This window comes from Oncorhynchus keta, chromosome 24 (genome assembly GCF_023373465.1).
Source record: "Oncorhynchus keta strain PuntledgeMale-10-30-2019 chromosome 24, Oket_V2, whole genome shotgun sequence".
Taxonomy (NCBI): domain Eukaryota; kingdom Metazoa; phylum Chordata; class Actinopteri; order Salmoniformes; family Salmonidae; genus Oncorhynchus; species Oncorhynchus keta.
In genome coordinates this window covers 48,932,452-48,951,708 of record NC_068444.1, presented here as the reverse complement: position 1 = coordinate 48,951,708, position 19,257 = coordinate 48,932,452, and the positions used below count along the sequence as shown (strand labels likewise).

The window sequence follows — 19,257 nt, the reverse complement described above, 5'->3', positions numbered from 1 at the left end:
CGAAATTCTTGTGTTCCTAGCTCCAACAGTGCAGTAGTACACACAAATCTAAAAGTAAAAGAATGGAATTAAGAAATATATAAATATTAGATTTAGCAATGTCGGAGTAGCATTGACTAAAATACAGTAGAATAGAATACAGTATATACATATGAGGAATAGAAGAAGACAGAAGAATGCGGTTCATTGACTATTGCTCAGCCAATCACAGGCCCTATTAGTTGAGGTAACAGAGCCCTTTTCCTGCCAGTTCTCAGCATTTAAACATTGTTTAAACATTATTAAAGTGACCAGTGTTCCATCATTAGTTTCCAGTGATTCCAAGTATTTGTATATGGGGCAGCAGCCTCTAAGGTGCAGGGTTGTGTAACCGGGTGGAAGCCGGCTAGTGATGGCTATTGAACAGTCTGATGGCTGTTCTTCAGTCTCTTGGTCCCAGCTTTGATGCACCTGTACTGACCTCACCTTCTGGATGATAGCGTGGTGAACAGGCCGTGGCTCGGGTGTTTGATGTCCTTGATGATCTTTTTGGCCTTTCTGTGACATCGGGTGGGGTAGGTGTCCTGGAGGGCAGGTAGTTTGCGTTGGGCAGACCGCATCACCCTCTGAAGAGCCCTGTGGTTGCGGGCAGGGCAGTTGCCATACCAGGCGGTGATATAGCCCGACAGCATGCTCTCAATTGTGCATCTGTAAAAGTTTGTGAGGGTTTTAGGGGCCAAGCCAAATTTCTTCAGGCTCCTGAGGTTGAAGAAGCGCTGTTGCGCCTTCTTCTGTTGTGTTTTCTTCACCACAATGTCTATGTGGGTAGACCATTTCAGATTGTCAGTGATGTGAAGGCAGAGGTACTTGAAGCTTTCCACCTTCTCCACTGCAATCCCATCAATATGGATAGGAGCGTGCTCCCTCTGCTGTTTCCTGAAGTCCATGATCAACTCCTTTGTTATGTTGACGTTGAGTGAGAAGTTATTTTCCTGGCCCCACTCTCCAAGGGCCCTAAGTTCTTCCCTGTAGGGTGTCTCGTCATTGTTGGTAATCTACTACTGTTGTGTCGTCTGGAGGCATGCGTGGCCATGCAGTCATGTGTGAACAGGGAGTACAGGAGGGGGCTGAGCACACAGATGGGGAACCTGAGTACAGGTGGGGCCCCTATGTTGAGGATCAGCAAAGTGTAGGTGTTGTTTCCTACCTTCAACACCTGGGGATGGCCCATCAGGAAGTCCAGGACCCAATTGCACAGGGCGGGGTTCAGATCCAGGGCTCCAAGCTTAATGATGAGCTTGGAGGGTACTAACGGTGTTGAATCCTGAGCTATAGTCAATGAACAGTATTCTTCTATTCCTCTTGTCCAGATGGGATAGGGCAGTGTGCAGTGCGATGGTGATTGCATCGTCTGTGGATCTAATGGGGCAGTAAGCTAATTGAAATGGGTCTAGGGTGCCAGGTAAGGCAGAGGTGATATGATCCTTACCTAGCCTCTCAAAGCACTTAACGATATGCTAAGTGCTAAGAGTTGATAGTCATTTAGTTCAGTTACCTTTGCTTTCTTGGGTACATGAACAATGGTGGACATCTTGAAGAAAGTGGGGACAGCACACTGGGATAGGGAGAGATGAACATGCTTACTCACGTCGGCCACGGAGAAGGAGAGCCCACAGTCCTTGGTAGCGGGAAGCGTTGATGGCACTGTTTTATTCTCAAAGCGGGCGAAGAAGGTGTTTATCTCGTCCAGAAGCAAGACGTGGTATCTGCGACGTGGCTGGTTTTCCCTTTGTAGTCCCTGATTGTCTGTAGACCCTGCCACATAAGTCTCATGTCTGAGCTGTTGAATTGCATCTCAATTTTGTCTCTGTACTGACGTTTTGCCTGTTTGATTGCCTTACGGAGGGAATACAGTGGGGCAAATACAGAATACAGTCAGTCACAAATTGTGCAAGTTCTCCCACTTAAAAAGATGAGAGAGGCCTGTAATTGTCATCATAGGTACACTTCAACTATGACAGAAAAAAATGGGGGAAAAAATCCAGAAAATCACATTGTAGGATTTTTTATGAATTTACTTGCAAATTATGGTGGAAAATAAGTATTTGGTATTTTATCACAATACTTTGTTATATACCCTTTGTTGGCAATGACAGAGGTCAAACGTTTTCTGTAAGTCTTCACAAGGTTTTCACACACTGTTGCTGCTATTTTGGCCCATTCCTCCATGCAGATCTCCTCTAGAGCAGTACTGTTTTGGGGCTGTTGCTGGGCAACACGGACTTTCAACTCCCTCCAAAGATTTTCTATGGGGTTGAGATCTGGAGACTGGCTAGGCCACTCCAGGACCTTGAAATGTTTCTTACGAAGCCACTTCTTCGTTGCCCGGGCGGTGTGTTTGGGATCATTGTTGGCTGAAAGACCCAGCCACATTTCATCTTCAATGCCCTTTGCTGATGGAAGGAGGTTTTCACTCAAAATCGGTCACGGAGAATGAGGGGGGGGGTGGGGGGTGCACTGTATTATCCTCAAAGCGGGCAAAGAAGGTGTCCATGACGTGGCTGGTTTCATTTTGTAGTCCATGATTTCCTGTAGACCCTGCCACATATGTCTCGTGTCTGAGTCGTTGCGACTCCACTTTGTCCCTGTACCGGCATTTCGCTTGTTTGATTGCCTTGCGGAGGGAATAACTACACTGTTTGTATCCGGCAATATTCCCAGTCACCTTGCCATGATTAAATGCAGTGGTTCGCGCTTTCAGTTTTTCACAAATGCTGCCATCTATCCACGGTTTCTGGTTTCGGTAGGTTTTAATAGCCACAGTGGGTACAACATCTCCTATAGACGACCGATGAACTCAGTCATCGTATCCATGTATTAGTCTATGTTATTCTCAGAGGCTACCTGGAACATATCCCAGTCCTCGTGATCAAAACATTTTGAAGTATGGATTCCGATTGGTCAGACTGTCACGCCTGCTCAGGCTCTTATGCCTCAGCTGGCACCCGTCATGCTCAACAAGGTGGGACGCTGGGTGGCGCCCCTAGAGGGGGGGGGTAATGTCACGCCTGCTCCTGCTCTTTCCCCCTAGTACTCGAGGGCGCCTGGCTGCCCTGCATTACGCATTCCTGCCACCATCATTACGCACACTTGCCTTCCCTCACCACGCGCATTAGGGATTTATTGGACTCACCTGGACTCAATCACCTGTTTATTACCTCCCTTATATTTGTCAGTTCCCCAGCTCTGCTCCCCGCTGCTGCATTAATTGTCACACTTCTGTGTTTTACCCTGACGCTGTTCCTGTCCTGTTCCATGTCTGTTCCTTATTAAATGTTGACTCCCTGTACCTGCTTCTCTACTCCAGTGTCGGTCCTTACAGAGACAAGCGTTGACGACACCTTAGCACGGGTACTTCCATTTCGTGTTTCTGCCAATAGGAAGGGAGGAGCAAAATGGAGTCGTGATCAGATTTGCCAAAGGGAGGGTAGGGGAGGGCCTTGTAGGCATTTCAAAAAGTTGAGTAGCAGTGTTCCAATGTTGTTTCAGCGCGAGTACTACAGTCAATGTGTTGGTAGAACTTTGGTAGCATTTTCCTGAAATTCGCTTTGTTAAAATCCCCAGCTACAATAAATGCTCCTCTGGATATGTTGTTTCCAGTTTGCATAAAGTCCAGTGTAGTTCTTTGAGGGCTATCATGGTATCGGCTTGATGGGGAATATACACGGCTGTGACTATAACCGAAGATAATTCTCTTGGGAGGTAATACAGTCGGCATTTGATTGCGAGGTATTCTAGGACGGGTGAACAAAATCACACTAATTACACTATGAGTAGTTAATTATGAACATACACCCCTGCCTTTCTTCTTCCCGGAGAGTGCTTTATTCCTGTCTGCGCAATGTACTGAGAGCCCAGCTGGCTGTATGGACGGGGACAGTATATCCCAAGAGAGCCATGTTTCCGTGAAACAGAGTACGTTACAATTCCTGATGTCTTTCTGGAAGGAGATCCTCGCCCTGAGCTCGTCTACTTTCTTATCCAGAGACTGAAGATTAGCGGGTAATGTACTCGGAAGCGGTGGATGGTGTGCACGCCTCCTGAGTCGGACTAGAAGTCCAATACAAATACCTCTTCTCCGCTGGCAATGTTTTGGAGCAGCCTCTGGAATAAGTTTAATTGCATTGGGAGGTACGAACAACGGATCCAATTCAGGAAGTCATAATGCTGGTGAGTTACTGCCACTCTGATATCCAAAAGTTCTTTCCGGCGGTATGTAATAACACAACGTATTTTCTGGGCTAATAACGTAAGAAATAACACCCCAAAAAACAATACTGAAAAGTTGCTTAGGAGCTAGAATAAGAGCTGCCATATTTGTCTGCGCCATGTCTCCCAGGGCTAGAGAGAGGGTTAAGAAGAGAGGGTTTTTAACAGTGGCTTTTGTATATGTGTACATGTCTGTGTGTATGTCTCTTTGGTTGTTCCAGACGGACAGTGGTTCTGCAGTCCCAGGCCCCTCCCTCCACTCTCAGAGGATAGCTCGTGCCAAGTGGGAGTTCCTATTTGGGACCCCCGCTGAGGAGGATGCCAGCAGGGGGGAGAAAAGTGAGAGCATATTTCCCACCCATACTCATTACCCATAGAGAAAGATACAGTATTAGCTATATACAGTATTTATGTCTATGACTATGTCTATGGCTCTTTAACTGTATAGAATAGACCAGTGGTATTCAAAGTCAGGTCACAACCCCTAGTGGGTTTTCAGGGAACTGCAGTGGGGTCACCAAAATAAAATACTAATATTTAGAGTACAGATTATTGTAATGGGACAATATAGAGAAAGATAATAGAAACATTTTATTGTGTTGAGTAAATATATTTTGTTTATGTATTATTTTAATTTCAATAAGAGTTGAAAATGCAATGGATTTATGGTTATTTGTTGATGTAAAAATCGAAATGTACCGATTTTAAGGTTGCGTCATTAGATTTGGGGAAGGGTGGGGTCGAGAGAAGTTCTTGGGAATTTTTTTTTGTTCCCGGTGAAAAAGTTTGAATACCACTGGGGTAGACACTATACTGTACTATGTGAGTCAAGTGACATGAAACGTGTTAAAGCATGCTCAGAGGTCAGTCTTCAGCAACCTTACAACAGCATTAGGATTAGCATGGCAGCACAGTAATTTTCCGTTCCTTTTCATCAACTGCTTCTTCTGTTCCATCATGACAGATACCATCGAGGCCTTGACAGCTCCTCCTAGTGGCCAGTCCAGTGAATCCCCCACTCCCACGCCCCCCACGTCCCTCCCCCTCATCTCGGCTAATCATGAGGTGCAGCATGTGGAGGTGGAGCTGGTGACTCCTCACCCAGCTGTGGCGGGGGCGTCGCCCAAGACGGGCATCATCCGGATGACCCTCAAGTACTCGGAGACGGACCTGGATGCCGTGCCCCTGCGCTGTTACCGCGAGACCGACATCGATGAGGTGCTTTTGGCTGAGCAGGAAGACGCCGACTCAGCATTTGGCAGTAACCGTAGCGTGAAAAGCACGTCGGGTACAGACAGCAGCCCCCTGGGTGTCTGTCCCTATGAGAGCACAAGTGCGGAGGAGGAGGAGGTGGAGGAGGAGGAGGTGGTAAGCTGGGCCTCAGTGAGGATGCAAGGGGACATTAAGAGACAGCAGCAGCAGCAGGTGATTAGTCAGCTGCTGAAGAGGTGAGATGAACATAGACACATAGGCACGTAGAAACACACACTCACAAATGTATACACACACGTGCACGCTCGCACACACACATTCCTAAAAATATACTTGAAAATATGCTTACAATCACACACACATAATCATACACACGTATGTAATGCAGAGACACAAACACATGCTCACACATTTGAAGTTTGATTGTACTCATAGCAGTCTGTAATAAAAATCCTCATCTATTTCTAGCATCTGTCCTTGTGAATAAAACAAAGGTGCATTGAATGAAGATATTAATCAATGTTTCAGTTGGCGTCGTAATTTTTCTCCCACAAGAACACTGGTGAAGCAGGATCTGGCAAGAGCTACAATAGTATATGAATGTGTGTCTCTTTCCGCTACCTTATGTTGTATGTTTCCTTCTGCTACCTTATATCTTCCTAACAAACCTACTTGACAATAGACCTTTCAAACCAGTTTGATTAAATGTTTTGCTTTAGCATTCAGTTTTCTAAGGTCAAACATTTAGAGTATACAATGTGCCATAGTCAGTAACTACACTAATAATGCAATCTTTCAGCTGAGATCATTTCCAGGGTGACTCACTGAGAATATGTTAGACTTCCAGTGTATCATTCGTGGTCTCTCTCCTCCTTTCCGTCTTTCACTCTCTACCTCTAGGCCGTTGGACAGTTTCTTTGACAACCTCCCGGCCCTCAAGTCGCCCGTCCTGTTGTCGGGGCCTCGCCTCGCAGGCACCTCCGAGGACAGCTTTAGCCGTCATTTTGAGAGCATCATGGAGTCACACCGCGCCAAGGGCACGTCCTACGGCAGCCTGGACCTGGACAGTGAGGAGCTGCTGACCTCCAGCACACAAACCGTCCTGACCTTTGACCTACCCACGCTGACCCCAGAGATCCAGGGGGGTCAGATGATCTGTCAAAGCGCCCGGCAGATTGTCAAGCTGAGCTTTGCCCCATTGGCCCACTGCGAGAGGGGGACAAGCCTATCAGATTCCATCGTCACGGTGACGGGAGACTCGGATGCCACGCGTGCCCCCTCCAGCGAAAGGCTGAGTAGTAGCCCGGAAGACACGCCCCTGAGAGGGGGAGGGGGCGGGGCACGGATGCTGGGGAGCAGCTGGTACAGCAACCCCACATTCTCCTTCCCTAGGTCAGTGATGTCATACAGCAGCAACCCCTCCCTCTCTTTCCACAGGTCAGTGTTGTCATCATTACTATTCTGATGTAGTACTGTATGAAAGGCCAGACCTGATAGGCTACTGACATACAGTATGAGGTTATTCTTATAGATGAAATAAAGCCAAGATAGAATCCCATTCCAAACATACAGTATGGTATAACATGAGATGAAATTAAAAACAAATAACCACTATATTATAGTGTATTGTCTATGTACAATATTAGAGGAAAACGTGGTAAATACTGTGCATGTACTTTGAAAATATACTTTTTTAGTGTTGTCCCCCAACTTTGAATCAATGTCAGTTTCCAGACACCCCAGTCCCAGGCTTGTCTGCTGGGACAATCACCTGCTGCAGTGCGATTTTGAAGCAGAACTGTTAGTGAAGGTCGTTAGGAGGCTGCCTGCCTCACCTTACCACTGGTTTCCATGGCTGTGTGTGTGTGTGTGTGCGTGCGTGCGTGTGTGTGTGCGTGTGATAGCTGGAGCAGGTGACTGGTACTGACTGAGGCAGATGGCTCTGGCAGCACAGCTCTTATCTTCGACCATCCGCTCCTTAAACATCTCAACTACTGAACATATCAAAGTGTTTAAGCTAGCTGTACTATTACTGTCAATAACAGCATAGCTGGAACGCACTCTTTACCGATCAGATTGCGTGGCAATATCTATCCGTTATATAAGTATAAATTATTATGTATTATCATATATTAGAATATATGCAAATGCTAAAATATTGTAATTTTATATAGAAACATTCAATATACACTTCTGCTTGTTAATTTAACATTTTCAATCATTCATCAACACCATGATAACAGAATTATGCTAGGGGTTTGGAACCCAGCACCATCTGGTAGGTTTTGTGGTTACTGTAGAGAGCAACTGAGGTGCTGATGAGGGAGAGAGGAGAGAGCCTTGTTGTTTGAGTGTCTGTATTTGTGTTTGACAGCACTGAGACACAGTCACCTTGTGGTACAGACCACTAGATGGTGATAAAGGACCATGTTGTAGGTTGTGGTTAAAAAGGTCTGAACATACATACATACATATATTGTATTTTACCCCCTTTTTCTCTCCAATTTCAATCTTGTCTCATCACTGCAACTCCCCAACGGCCTCGGCTGGCAAAGGTCGAGTCATGCGTCCCCCTGAAACACGACCCGCCAAACAGCACTTCTTAACACCTGCCCACTTAACCCAGCAGCCAGCCGCACCAATGTGTCAGAGTAAACACCGTTCAACTGACGACCGGGGTCAGCCTGCAGGTGCCCGGCCCTCCACAAGGAGTCGCTAGTGAGATGAGCCAAGTAAAGCCCCTGGCCAAACCCTCCCCTAACCTGGACGTCGCTGGGCCAATTGTGCGCCACCCTATAGGACTCCCGATTATGTCCGGTTGTGATACAGCCCGGAATCACTGTGATGCAGTGCCTTAGACCGCTGCGCCACTTGGGAGGCCCCAACATACAGGTTTTTTATAGCTGAACGTGTGGACCACTTATGGTGTCTACTGTAAGTGATCTTTTTTGGAGAAAATAGTATTATATTTGCATTCTTCAGTTAACATGGCAGAATTATGTTTATTGTTCAAGATCGACATTTTAGTCATTTAGCAGACGCTCTTATCAAGAATGATTTACAGTAGTGAGGGCATACATTTTCATACTGGTACCCCATGGAAGTTGAACCCACAACCCTGGCATTGCTCTACCACCTGAACCACACAAGGTAGTAGTGACTGGTCAAGTTAGTGGGTGTGTGTGTCTGTGCGTGCCGGGTGCGAGCGCTCCTGTGCATGCGTGCGTGTGCATTAGTGTGGTACTCGGGTCACCCACAACCTGCAGAAATTGCTAATAACCCATCGCAACCGCCCGACGATACAGTGAGTGTAAAAAACATTAGGAACACCTTGCTAATATTGAGTTGCACCCTCTCTTGCCCTCATAGCAGCCTCAATTCATCGGGGCATGGACTACATGCGTGCGTGTGTCGACAGAGATGGCCGCCTCGCTTTGCGTTCCTAGAAAACTATGCAGTTTTTTGTTTTTTTACGTGTTATTTCATACATTAGTACCCCAGGTCATCTTAGGTTTCATTACATACAGTCGAGAAGAACTACTGAATATAAGATCAGCGTCAACTCACCATCAGTACGACCAAGAATATGATTTTCGCGACGCGGATCCTGTGTTCTGCCTTTCAACCAGGACAACGGAATGGAACCCATGCGGCGACCCAAAAAAACGTCTCCGTAAAAGAGGGAAACGAGGCGGTCTTCTGGTCAGACTCCGGAGACGGGCACGTCGTGCACCACTCCCTAGCATTCTTCTCGCCAATGTCCAGTCTCTTGACAACAAGGTTGATGAAATCCGAGCAAGGGTAGCATTCCAGAGGGACATCAGAGACTGTAACGTTCTTTGCTTCACGGAAACATGGCTCACTGGAGAGACGCTATCGGAGGCGGTGTAGCCAGCGGGCAACAAATCAAATCAAATCAAATCAAATTTATTTATATAGCCCTTCGTACATCAGCTGATATCTCAAAGTGCTGTACAGAAACCCAGCCTAAAACCCCAAACAGCAAACAATGCAGGTGTAAAAGCACGGTGGCTAGGAAAAACTCCCTAGAAAGGCCAAAACCTAGGAAGAAACCTAGAGAGGAACCGGGCTATGTGGGGTGGCCAGTCCTCTTCTGGCTGTGCCGGGTAGAGATTATAACAGAACATGACCAAGATGTTCAAATGTTCATAAATGACCAGCATGGTCGAATAATAATAAGGCAGAACAGTTGAAACTGGAGCAGCAGCAGTCAGGTGGAATGGGGACAGCAAGGAGCCATCATGTCAGGTAGTCCTGGGGCACTGTCCTAGGGCTCAGGTCCTCCGAGAGAGAGAGAAAGAGAGAATTAGAGAGAGCATATGTGGGGTGGCCAGTCCTCTTTTGGCTGTGCCGGGTGGAGATTATAACAGAACGTGGCCAAGATGTTCAAATGTTCATAAATGACCCAGCATGGTTGAATAATAGTAAGGCAGAACAGTTGAAACTGGAGCAGGAGCATGGCCAGGTGGACTGGGGACAAACACCTTTCTGGTAAGAAGAGGGGCGGGGGCGTATGCCTTATGGCTAACGAGACATGGTGTGATGAAAGAAACATACAGGAACTCAAATCCTTCTGTTCACCTGATTTAGAATTCCTCACAATCAAATGTCGACCACATTATCTACCAAGAGAATTCTCTTTGATTATAATCACAGCCTTATATATTCCCCCCCAAGCAGACACATCGATGGCTCTGAACGAACTTTATTTGACTCTTTGCAAACTGGAATCCATACATCCTGAGGCTGCATTCATTGTAGCTGGGGATTTTAACAAGGCTAATCTGAAAACAAGACTCCCTAACCCTAACCCTAATTGTATCAGCATATCGATTGCGCAACCAGGGCCGGAAAAACCTTGGATCATTGTTACTCTAACGTCCGCGACGCATATAAGGCCCTGCCCCGCCCTCTTTTCGGAAAAGCTGACCACGACTCCATTTTGTTGATCCCTGCCTACAGACAGAAACTAAAACGGGAGGCTCCCATGCTGAGGTCTGTCCAACGCTGGTCTGACCAAGCTGATTCCACACTCCAAGACTGCTTCCATCACGTGGACTGGGATATGTTTCGTATTGCGTCAGATAACAACATTGACGAATACGCTGATTCGGTGTGCGAGTTCATTAGAACGTGCGTTGAAGATGTCGTTCCCAGAGCAACGATTAAAACATTCCCTAACCAGAAACCGTGGATTGATGGCAGCATCCGCGTGAAACTGAAAGCGCGAACCACTGCTTTTAATCAGGGCAAGGTGACTGGTAACATGACCGAATACAAACAGTGCAGCTATTCCCTCCGCAAGGCTATCAAACAAGCTAAGCGTCAGTATAGAGACAAAGTAGAATCTCAATTCAACAGCTCAGACACAAGAGGCATGTGGCAGGGTCTACAGTCAATCACGGACTACAAGAAGAAAACCAGCCCAGTCACGGACCAGGATGTCTTTCTCCCAGGCAGACTAAATAACTTTTTTGCCCGCTTTGAGGACAATACAGTGCCACTGACAAGGCCTGCAACGAAAACATGCGGACTCTCCTTCACTGCAGCCGAGGTGAGTAAAACATTTAAACGTGTCAACCCTCGCAAGGCTGCAGGCCCAGACGGCATCCCCAGCCGCGCCCTCAGAGCATGCGCAGACCAGCTGGCCGTGACCAATATGTGTTTACGGACATATTCAATCAATCCCTATACCAGTCTGCTGTTCCCACATGCTTCAAGAGGGCCACCATTGTTCCTGTTCCCAAGAAAGCTAAGGTAACTGAGCTTAACGACTTCCGCCCCGTAGCACTCACTTCCGTCATCATGAAGTGCTTTGAGAGACTAGTCAAGGACCATATCACCTCCACCCTACCTGACACCCTAGACCCACTCCAATTTGCTTACCGCCCAAATAGGTCCACAGACGATGCAATCTCAACCACACTGCACACTGCCCTAACCCATCTGTACAAGAGGAATACCTATGTGAGAATGCTGTTCATCGACTACAGCTCGGCATTCAACACCATAGTACCCTCCAAGCTTGTCATCAAGCTCGAGACCCTGGGTCTCGACCCCGCCCTGTGCAACTGGGTACTGGACTTCCTGACGGGCCGCCCCCAGGTGGTGAGGGAAGGCAACAACATCTCCACCCCGCTGATCCTCAACACTGGGGTGCGCACAAGGGTGCGTTCTGAGCCCTCTCCTGTACTCCCTGTTCACCCACGACTGCGTGGCCACACACACCTCCAACTCAATCATCAAGTTTGCGGACGACACAACAGTGGTAGGCTTGATTACCAACAACGACGAGACGGCCTACAGGGAGGAGGTGAGGGCCCTCGGAGTGTGGTGTCAGGAAAATAACCTCACACTCAACGTCAACAAAACTAAGGAGATGATTGTGGACTTCAGGAAACAGCAGAGGGAACACCCCCCTATCCACATTGATGGAACAGTAGTGGAGAGGGTAGTAAGTTTTAAGTTCCTCGGCATACACATCACAGACAAACTGAATTGGTCCACTCACACAGACAGCATCGTGAAGAAGGCGCAGCAGCGCCTCTTCAACCTCAGGAGGCTGAAGAAATTTGGCTTGTCACCAAAAGCACTCACAAACTTCTACAGATGCACAATCGAGAGCATCCTGGCAGGCTGTATCACCACCTGGTACGGCAACTGCTCCGCCCACAACCGTAAGGCTCTCCAGAGGGTAGTGAGGTCTGCACAACGAATCACCGGGGGCAAACTACCTACCCTCCAGGACACCTACACCACCCGATGTTACAGGAAGGCCATAAAGATCATCAAGGACAACAACCACCCGAGCCACTGCCTGTTCACCCCGCTATCATCCAGAAGGCGAGGTCAGTACAGGTGCATCAAAGCTGGGACCGAGAGACTGAAAAACAGCTTCTATCTCAAGGCCATCAGACTGTTAAACAGCCAACACTAACATTGAGTGGCTGCTGCCAACACACTGACACTGACTCAACTCCAGCCACTCTAATAATGGGAATTGATGGGAAATTATGTAAAATATATCACTAGCCACTTTAAACAATGCTACCTAATATAATGTTTACATACCCTACATTATTCATCTCATATGCATACGTATATACTGTACTCTATATCATCTACTGCATCCTTATGTAATACATGTATCACTAGCCACTTTAACTATGCCACTTTGTTTACATACTCATCTCATATGTATATACTGTACTCGATACCATCTACTGTAGAGCCTATGCTGCTCTGTACCATCACTCATTCATATACTCTTTATGTACATATTCTTTTTCCCCTTACACTGTGTAGTTTTGGAATTGTTAGTTAGATTACTTGTTGGTTATTACTGCATTGTCGGAATTAGAAGCACAAGCATTTCGCTACACTCGCATTAACATCTGCTAACCATGTGTATGTGACAAATAACATTTGATTTGATTTGATTTACAAGGTATCAAAAGCAATACACAGGGATGCTGGCCCTAGTTGACTCCAATGCTTTCTACAGTTCTGTCAAGTTGTCTATATGTCTTTGGTTGGTGGATCATTCTTGACACTCACGAGAAACTGTTGAGAGTGAACACCCAGCAGCATTGCAGTTCTTGACACACTCAAACCGGTGTGCCTGGCACTTACCACCATACCCCATTCAAAGGCACTTAAATATTTTGTCTTGCCCATTCACCATCTGAATCCATTCACCTATCTCATCCCCTTCATGTTCCCCTGAGTGAAAACGTTTGTGAACCCCTAGTCTATATCATGGAAAGAGCAGGTGTTCCTAATGTTTTACACTCATGTACTGTATGTGCTAAAGTGAAGATCTGAGGCCTGCACCCTAATCTGCTAATATAGAAAATGCACTGTTGGCTATAGTCAGAGATGATGGAACGATTTAGATATGTTTCTGCTTATAATTTGACATTTTGGTAGGCATTTGTTAGTCAACTTGTCTATAATTAGATACAGTACAAGCAGCTTCCCTTCTGTCATTATATGTTGCCTTAGAAGACTAAATAAACCCTTGCTCTTCAGAAAAATGTCATAAATCGATAGAATGAAACTAGAATCTAGATGACATCTGTAAATTTTTCTCTGTCATCTCCGCTTCTTTCAGGGGTCAAAGATGTTTAGAGATTCAACCTGGTCTCAGAGATTTTCATATGATTCTGTACGTAAAGCCGAGACACTCCATTTAGTATGATATGTTATGTTTCGTATGGTATGTATTAATTTGTGGATGTCCATTACCCATTTTGAAGGATATATTACAACTCTGCAAAACATGCAATATGTTCCGAATTTGTTAAATGTACAATATGTTCAGAATTTCCAAAACGTATCATATGTTATCAAATTCTAGCTAGGTGGCTAATATTAGCTAGGCTAAGGGTTAGGGTTAAGTTTAGAAGTTAGGGTAAAGGATTAAGGTTAGGGTTAGGGTTAGGGGAAGGGTTAGCTAAAAGGGTTAAAAAGGGTTTCTACAATAACACTACTAAAGGACAGAATGGAGGTATAAATTGTAGAATTTCAACCATGAGATCTTTTTCAATAATAATAGACACGATTTTGTGTATTTTACTCACAAAATATAATTTTAGTCAGTTTTCCACCATTGGTGACTCACATTAGGCAATTTCAATCATAAAATGACAACAAGACTGAAAGGAAATTCCATTTGGAGAATTTCAACATTGGATATCTTTTTCAACCTCGGAGATCTTTTTCAATATTTGAGGAAATCGATTTTACTTATTTTAACAGCATAACATAATCTCCAAAAGTTTTCAACCGCTGGTTGTTAACATGATGTAATATGACTTGAGGCAATTTCTACCATAAAACTACTAAAGGACAGAATGGAGGTATAAATTGGAGAATTTCAACCTTGAGATCTTTTTCAATTGTAGTAGACATGATTTGTGTATTTTACCCACAAAATATCCTTTTAGTCAGTTTTCCATCATTGGTGATTAACATTAGGCAATTTCTTTCATAAAGTAACAAGTCTGAAAGGAAATGCCATTTGGAGAATTTCAACATTAGATATCTTTTTCAATATTTAAGGACATCAGTTTTCAACCGCTGGTTGTTAACATGATGTAACATGACCTTTTAGGCAATTTATACCATAAAATCTTGAAGGTTAGGGTTAGCTAGCATCCTAAGAATACTGAATAAAAATATAAAGTGTAAAGTGTAAAGTCAATCTCACCAGAGAAATCGAGCGAGGGAAACAGCATGCCTCTGTCTCAGTATGTGTAGTCCATGCTCTCTGGAACAAAAGAGTTGTTGCCGCAGTAGCATTTGATTGATTGATGCCACCAATCAGCATTGAGCTGAGCTCAACTGTGGGCTGTCCTGGTGCAGAAAAACACCAACCCAAGGGAGGCCGGTTTGGATTTGGCTTCACACCATCAAATCACATCCTGAGCAAAATGTCATCATTGTCAGAAAAACGTGTCCATTTCTGGTCTGCTTGTGTTCATGTCCAGCAGTAGCTAGCTTGCTCAATTTGTCCGTTCCTAAGCCATTGGATGGAGATGGGGATTTGGACTTGTGGTTTTGACTTAATTCTCTGTACAGGTTATGATAGCGATGATCTAACTATAAACTAATATATTGTGCCACTGCCCCGAGGCGATTGAAGTTCAATATGTAGCCTCGATGTATCCTCGTCGGCTCACGATAGCTTGCTAGCTAACTTAACTGGTTCATTGTTGACCATGCGAGGAAGTTAGTCTTTTAAGTGTTTTAGCTAGGTAGCCTATGAAAACAAAAACTTAAAGGGTACACAGCCATAGACTGTTTTGCCAACATGAAAGAGAAGAGGTCAGGATTGGCGTTTAATTAGGATTGGCGTTTAATTTTGAGTTCCCCAAAATAATTTTTTATGTTGCTCTCCTGTTTTATGATCAAATCCAATTGTATTTGTCACATGCGCCGAATACAACAGGTTCACCTTACAGTGAAATGCTTACTTACAAGCCCTTAACCAACAATGCAGTTTTAAGAAAAATACCTAAAAAAAATAAGAAATAAAAGTAACAAATAATTAAGAGCAACAGTAAAATAACAATAGCGAGGCTATATACAGGGGGTACGGGTACAGAGTCAGTGTGCGGGGCACCGGTTAGTCGAGGTAATTGAGGTAATATATATATATATGTAGATGTAGATAAGAGTTATTAAAGTGACTTATGCAAAGATAACAGAGAGTAGCAGCAGTGTAAAAAGAGGGGGGGGTAAAAGCTGTTTAGAAGCCTCTTGGACCTAGACTTGGCGCTCCGGTATTGCTTGCCATGCAGTAGCAGAGAGAACAGTCTATGACTAGGGTGGCTGGAGTCTTTGACAATTTTTAGGGCCTTCCTCCGACACCTCCTGGTAAAGAGGTCCTGGATGGCAGGAAGATTGGCCCCAGTGGTGTACCCTCTGTAGTGCCTTGCGGTCGGAGGCCTAGCAGTTGCCGTACCAGGCAGTGATGCAACCAGTGCTCTCGATGGTTCAGCTTTAGAACCTTTTGAGGATCTGAGGACCCATGCCAAATCTTTTCAGTCTCCTAAGGGGGAATAGGTTTTGTCGCGGTATCTTCACAACTGTCTTGGTGAGCTTGGACCACGTTAGTTTGTTGGTGATGTGGAACCAAGGAAGCTCTCAAACTACACTACAGCCCCGTCATGAGAATGGAGGCATGCTCTGTACTCCTTTCCTGTAGTCCACAATCATCTTCTTGATCACGTTAAGGAAGATGTTGTTGTCCTGGCACCACACGGCCAGGTCTCTGACCTCCTCCTATATGCTGTCTCGTCGTTGTTGGTGAGTGAACAGAGAGGACAGGAGGGGACTGGGCCCCCGTGTTGAGGATCAGTGTGGCGGATGTGTTGTTACCTACACTTACCACCTGGGGGGGGCACGTCAGAAAGTCCTGAGACGTCATGGCTTCAGTTCATTTCAGGAGAAGGTTGACAATGGTAGTGGAGTGAAGTAGTCATCACCTCTTAATCATGGAACATCAGGGGACATAGCTGTAAATACAAATAGCAGATACATTCCATTACAGCTGCGCCATCGTAGGTTTGGACGAGTTTCTCTATGAAGTTGAACTCAGACATCTCAAAATTCATAGACTGCGCATCTCGCCCACTTGACACATCAAAGTAGCTCAAGAAACATTCCTGAATGAAGCCCTGATAATCCACATACCTAACGATAATGGACAACTGCAAGCAGACTGGTGGCACCATAGGTCCCAGAGCAGCCCCCTAGGGCCTGGAGTTTTTCCTTATATGTTAACCTAACAAGGAAAACTCTGAGCCCTATAAGGTATGACCGTGATTATTCAGTTGTAAAAAGGTTTTATATGGGCTATGACGGGACCAGTTTTTCCTAATGAAGTCTCAAGGTTTTAAAAGAAATCCTGAAAAAAAGTGTCACTGGGAGGGGGGTGAACACATTCAAACTGCAGCTACCTTATATTTGTTCATATAAATTATATTTAGACTAGATTCGGAGGGGGATTTCCTCTACCCAGACAACTGACAGACAATAGAACTCACAGGGCTGAGCTTGCTTTATGCATGTTTGCATCATGCAGGCCTATGCAATTGTAGGCATTTAAATGACACATCTGTTATCACTATTATATTGATTGATTCATTCCAGGTAATAATTTTCTCCTGACAAACAAATGGACTACAAATACATAGCGTTACCAATGAGTTACCCTGACCAGATGGATAGTGGCGCATAGTGGTAGGTACCTCCTAAGAAGCGGTAGGTTCAGGAGCAGGAGAGCAAGGAAGTCCCAGTAGCACAATCATTTATTGAAAGTCCCAACACAACAACAACAGGTGGGGAAACACACCCACCGAAGTCACCACACACAGAGAAATAATGTAACACACGGAGGAGAAACCTCTACTCCTAAAAGTCCAAACGGTACCGGACACAGGTGTAAAACAAACCAAAAAAACAGACAGACACAAACGAAAAGGAAAAATGGATCGGTAGCAGCTAGTGTTAGTGTTTCCTTTTCGTTTGTGTCTGTCTGTTTTTTTGGTTTGTTTTACACCTGTGTCCGGTAAATACTGGAGAGTCGAGACCAAATCACGGGCGCTGGACAGAGTGGATTTCAGTTGTAACAAAAAGGCTGTTTATTGGTCAAAGATATCTTGTTCTACATCGTGCACGGATCTAGTTCATATAACCCGATAAGGAGTCAGGTGAAAAAGAGAACTTATACAAAGGTTACATTCATTTTTATACATAGAATAAAGTAGTAAGAGTCTTGTCGTGACGCCTTCTGAATGGTCCCGTAGGGTTGGAGGCGGACCCGCTCTAGCCAGAGTAGAAGCCCCCATTGGTGCACAGCAGTCTTCTGTTCTGGGCACCCGACCAGTAGAAGGGGCGAAGAGTGTTTATTCTAGGAGATGTTAGTGTCAGGGGTCGTGAGGTAGAGGGGCAGTTTACTATGGCTGGGTGTATGTGTTCATGCGATGGAATGTCTTTGTTTCCTGGGGTCGGGAGACAACAAAGCTGAGGAGATAGTGTTAGGGGGTAGTTTTATTGCTGGTTGTGTGAGCTAGTTCCTGTTTTAGCAGGGGTACATAAGATGACTTGAGTCAGGCGGATTAGCTTAGCGCTGTATAATATATGAGCTATGTGTATGAATATTTATATAACACTAGTAGGCCAGCGATGATGACCGTGAGCACCGCCCGAACAGGGAGTGGAAGTCGTGACACATAGGCTGTATGCAGCTGCTCTTATTGGTAGCCTATAGTTGATCAGACTGAAAAATAGTCTTGTTTTCATCCCATACAGCATGTCAGATTTCTAATGTTTAGGTGTCAACTGGGCTGCTGCAACATTTATGTCATGAATTTTTGCTTATGTCTGTCCGGAGTGATTATGTGTTATCTTTGAAAGTGCAAAGCCTACTTGAGACCACTCGAAAAAATGTGCTGCATCAACCTCTCTCTTTAATCTAACGTTTAATGGATGAGGCGATGGAAGGTATCAAATAATTCAGCATTGTTTTCGGCATCCCAGAAATGATGTTCAGCATGTAAAGTATCATGCAATTACATGTGGCTTGATAATGGGCTCCCTGTATACATTTGATACCAGTTGGTATTGAACGCCCTCACCTTTTCATCGTTCTTCATTAAACTGATCTCAGGCAGAGGTAGACCCTAACTTTTAATTCACTCCTTTTCTGTGTACCCCAGTGAATGATAGGGGTTCTTTAAAAAAATGTCCACCACATTTTTGGTAGTGTTGGCCATTCTGGCAGAGAAAACTGCGCACTCACGCTGGTAGCTAGAACCCCAATAATGCTCTGTGGCACAATCCCAATACAACATACTAGGTTCATCCTACATCTATGATTGGATGGACAACATGTCAGCTCATACTGCAAAAGCTTTGATTGATTCCTGACATTTAATCCTAGTAAGAATTCCCTGTTTTAGGTCAGTTAGGATCACCACTTTATTGTAAGAATGTGAAATGTCAGAATAATAGTAGAGATTGATTTATTTCAGCTTTTATTTCTTTCATTACACTCCCAGTGGGTCAGAAGTTTACATACACTCAATTAGTATTTGGTAGCATTGCCTTTAAATTGTTTAACTTGGGTCAAACGTTTTGGGTAGCCTTCCACAAGCTTCCCACAATAAATTGGGTGAATTTTGGCCCATTCCTTCTGACAGAGCTGGTGTAACTGAGTCATGTTTGTGGGCCTCCTTGCTCGCACACGCTTTTTTAGTTATGCCCACA

At 45.0% G+C, this 19,257-nt stretch overlaps 1 protein-coding gene across 2 annotated transcripts in view; it reads left to right on the top strand.

Moving 5' to 3' along the window:
- Positions 1 to 19,257, top strand: part of LOC118357675 (uncharacterized) — a 113,382-nt gene that overhangs the window by 27,707 nt on the left and 66,418 nt on the right. The window contains exons 3-5 of one of the 2 annotated variants that reach the window (XM_035735037.2): positions 4,470 to 4,587; positions 5,213 to 5,696; positions 6,361 to 6,852. In XM_035735037.2, the coding sequence (XP_035590930.1) occupies positions 4,470 to 4,587; positions 5,213 to 5,696; positions 6,361 to 6,852 (1,094 nt within the window). Of the gene's footprint in view, positions 1 to 4,469; positions 4,588 to 5,212; positions 5,697 to 6,360; positions 6,898 to 19,257 lie in introns of both variants that reach the window. The other variant, XM_035735036.2, reaches the window with a different exon arrangement.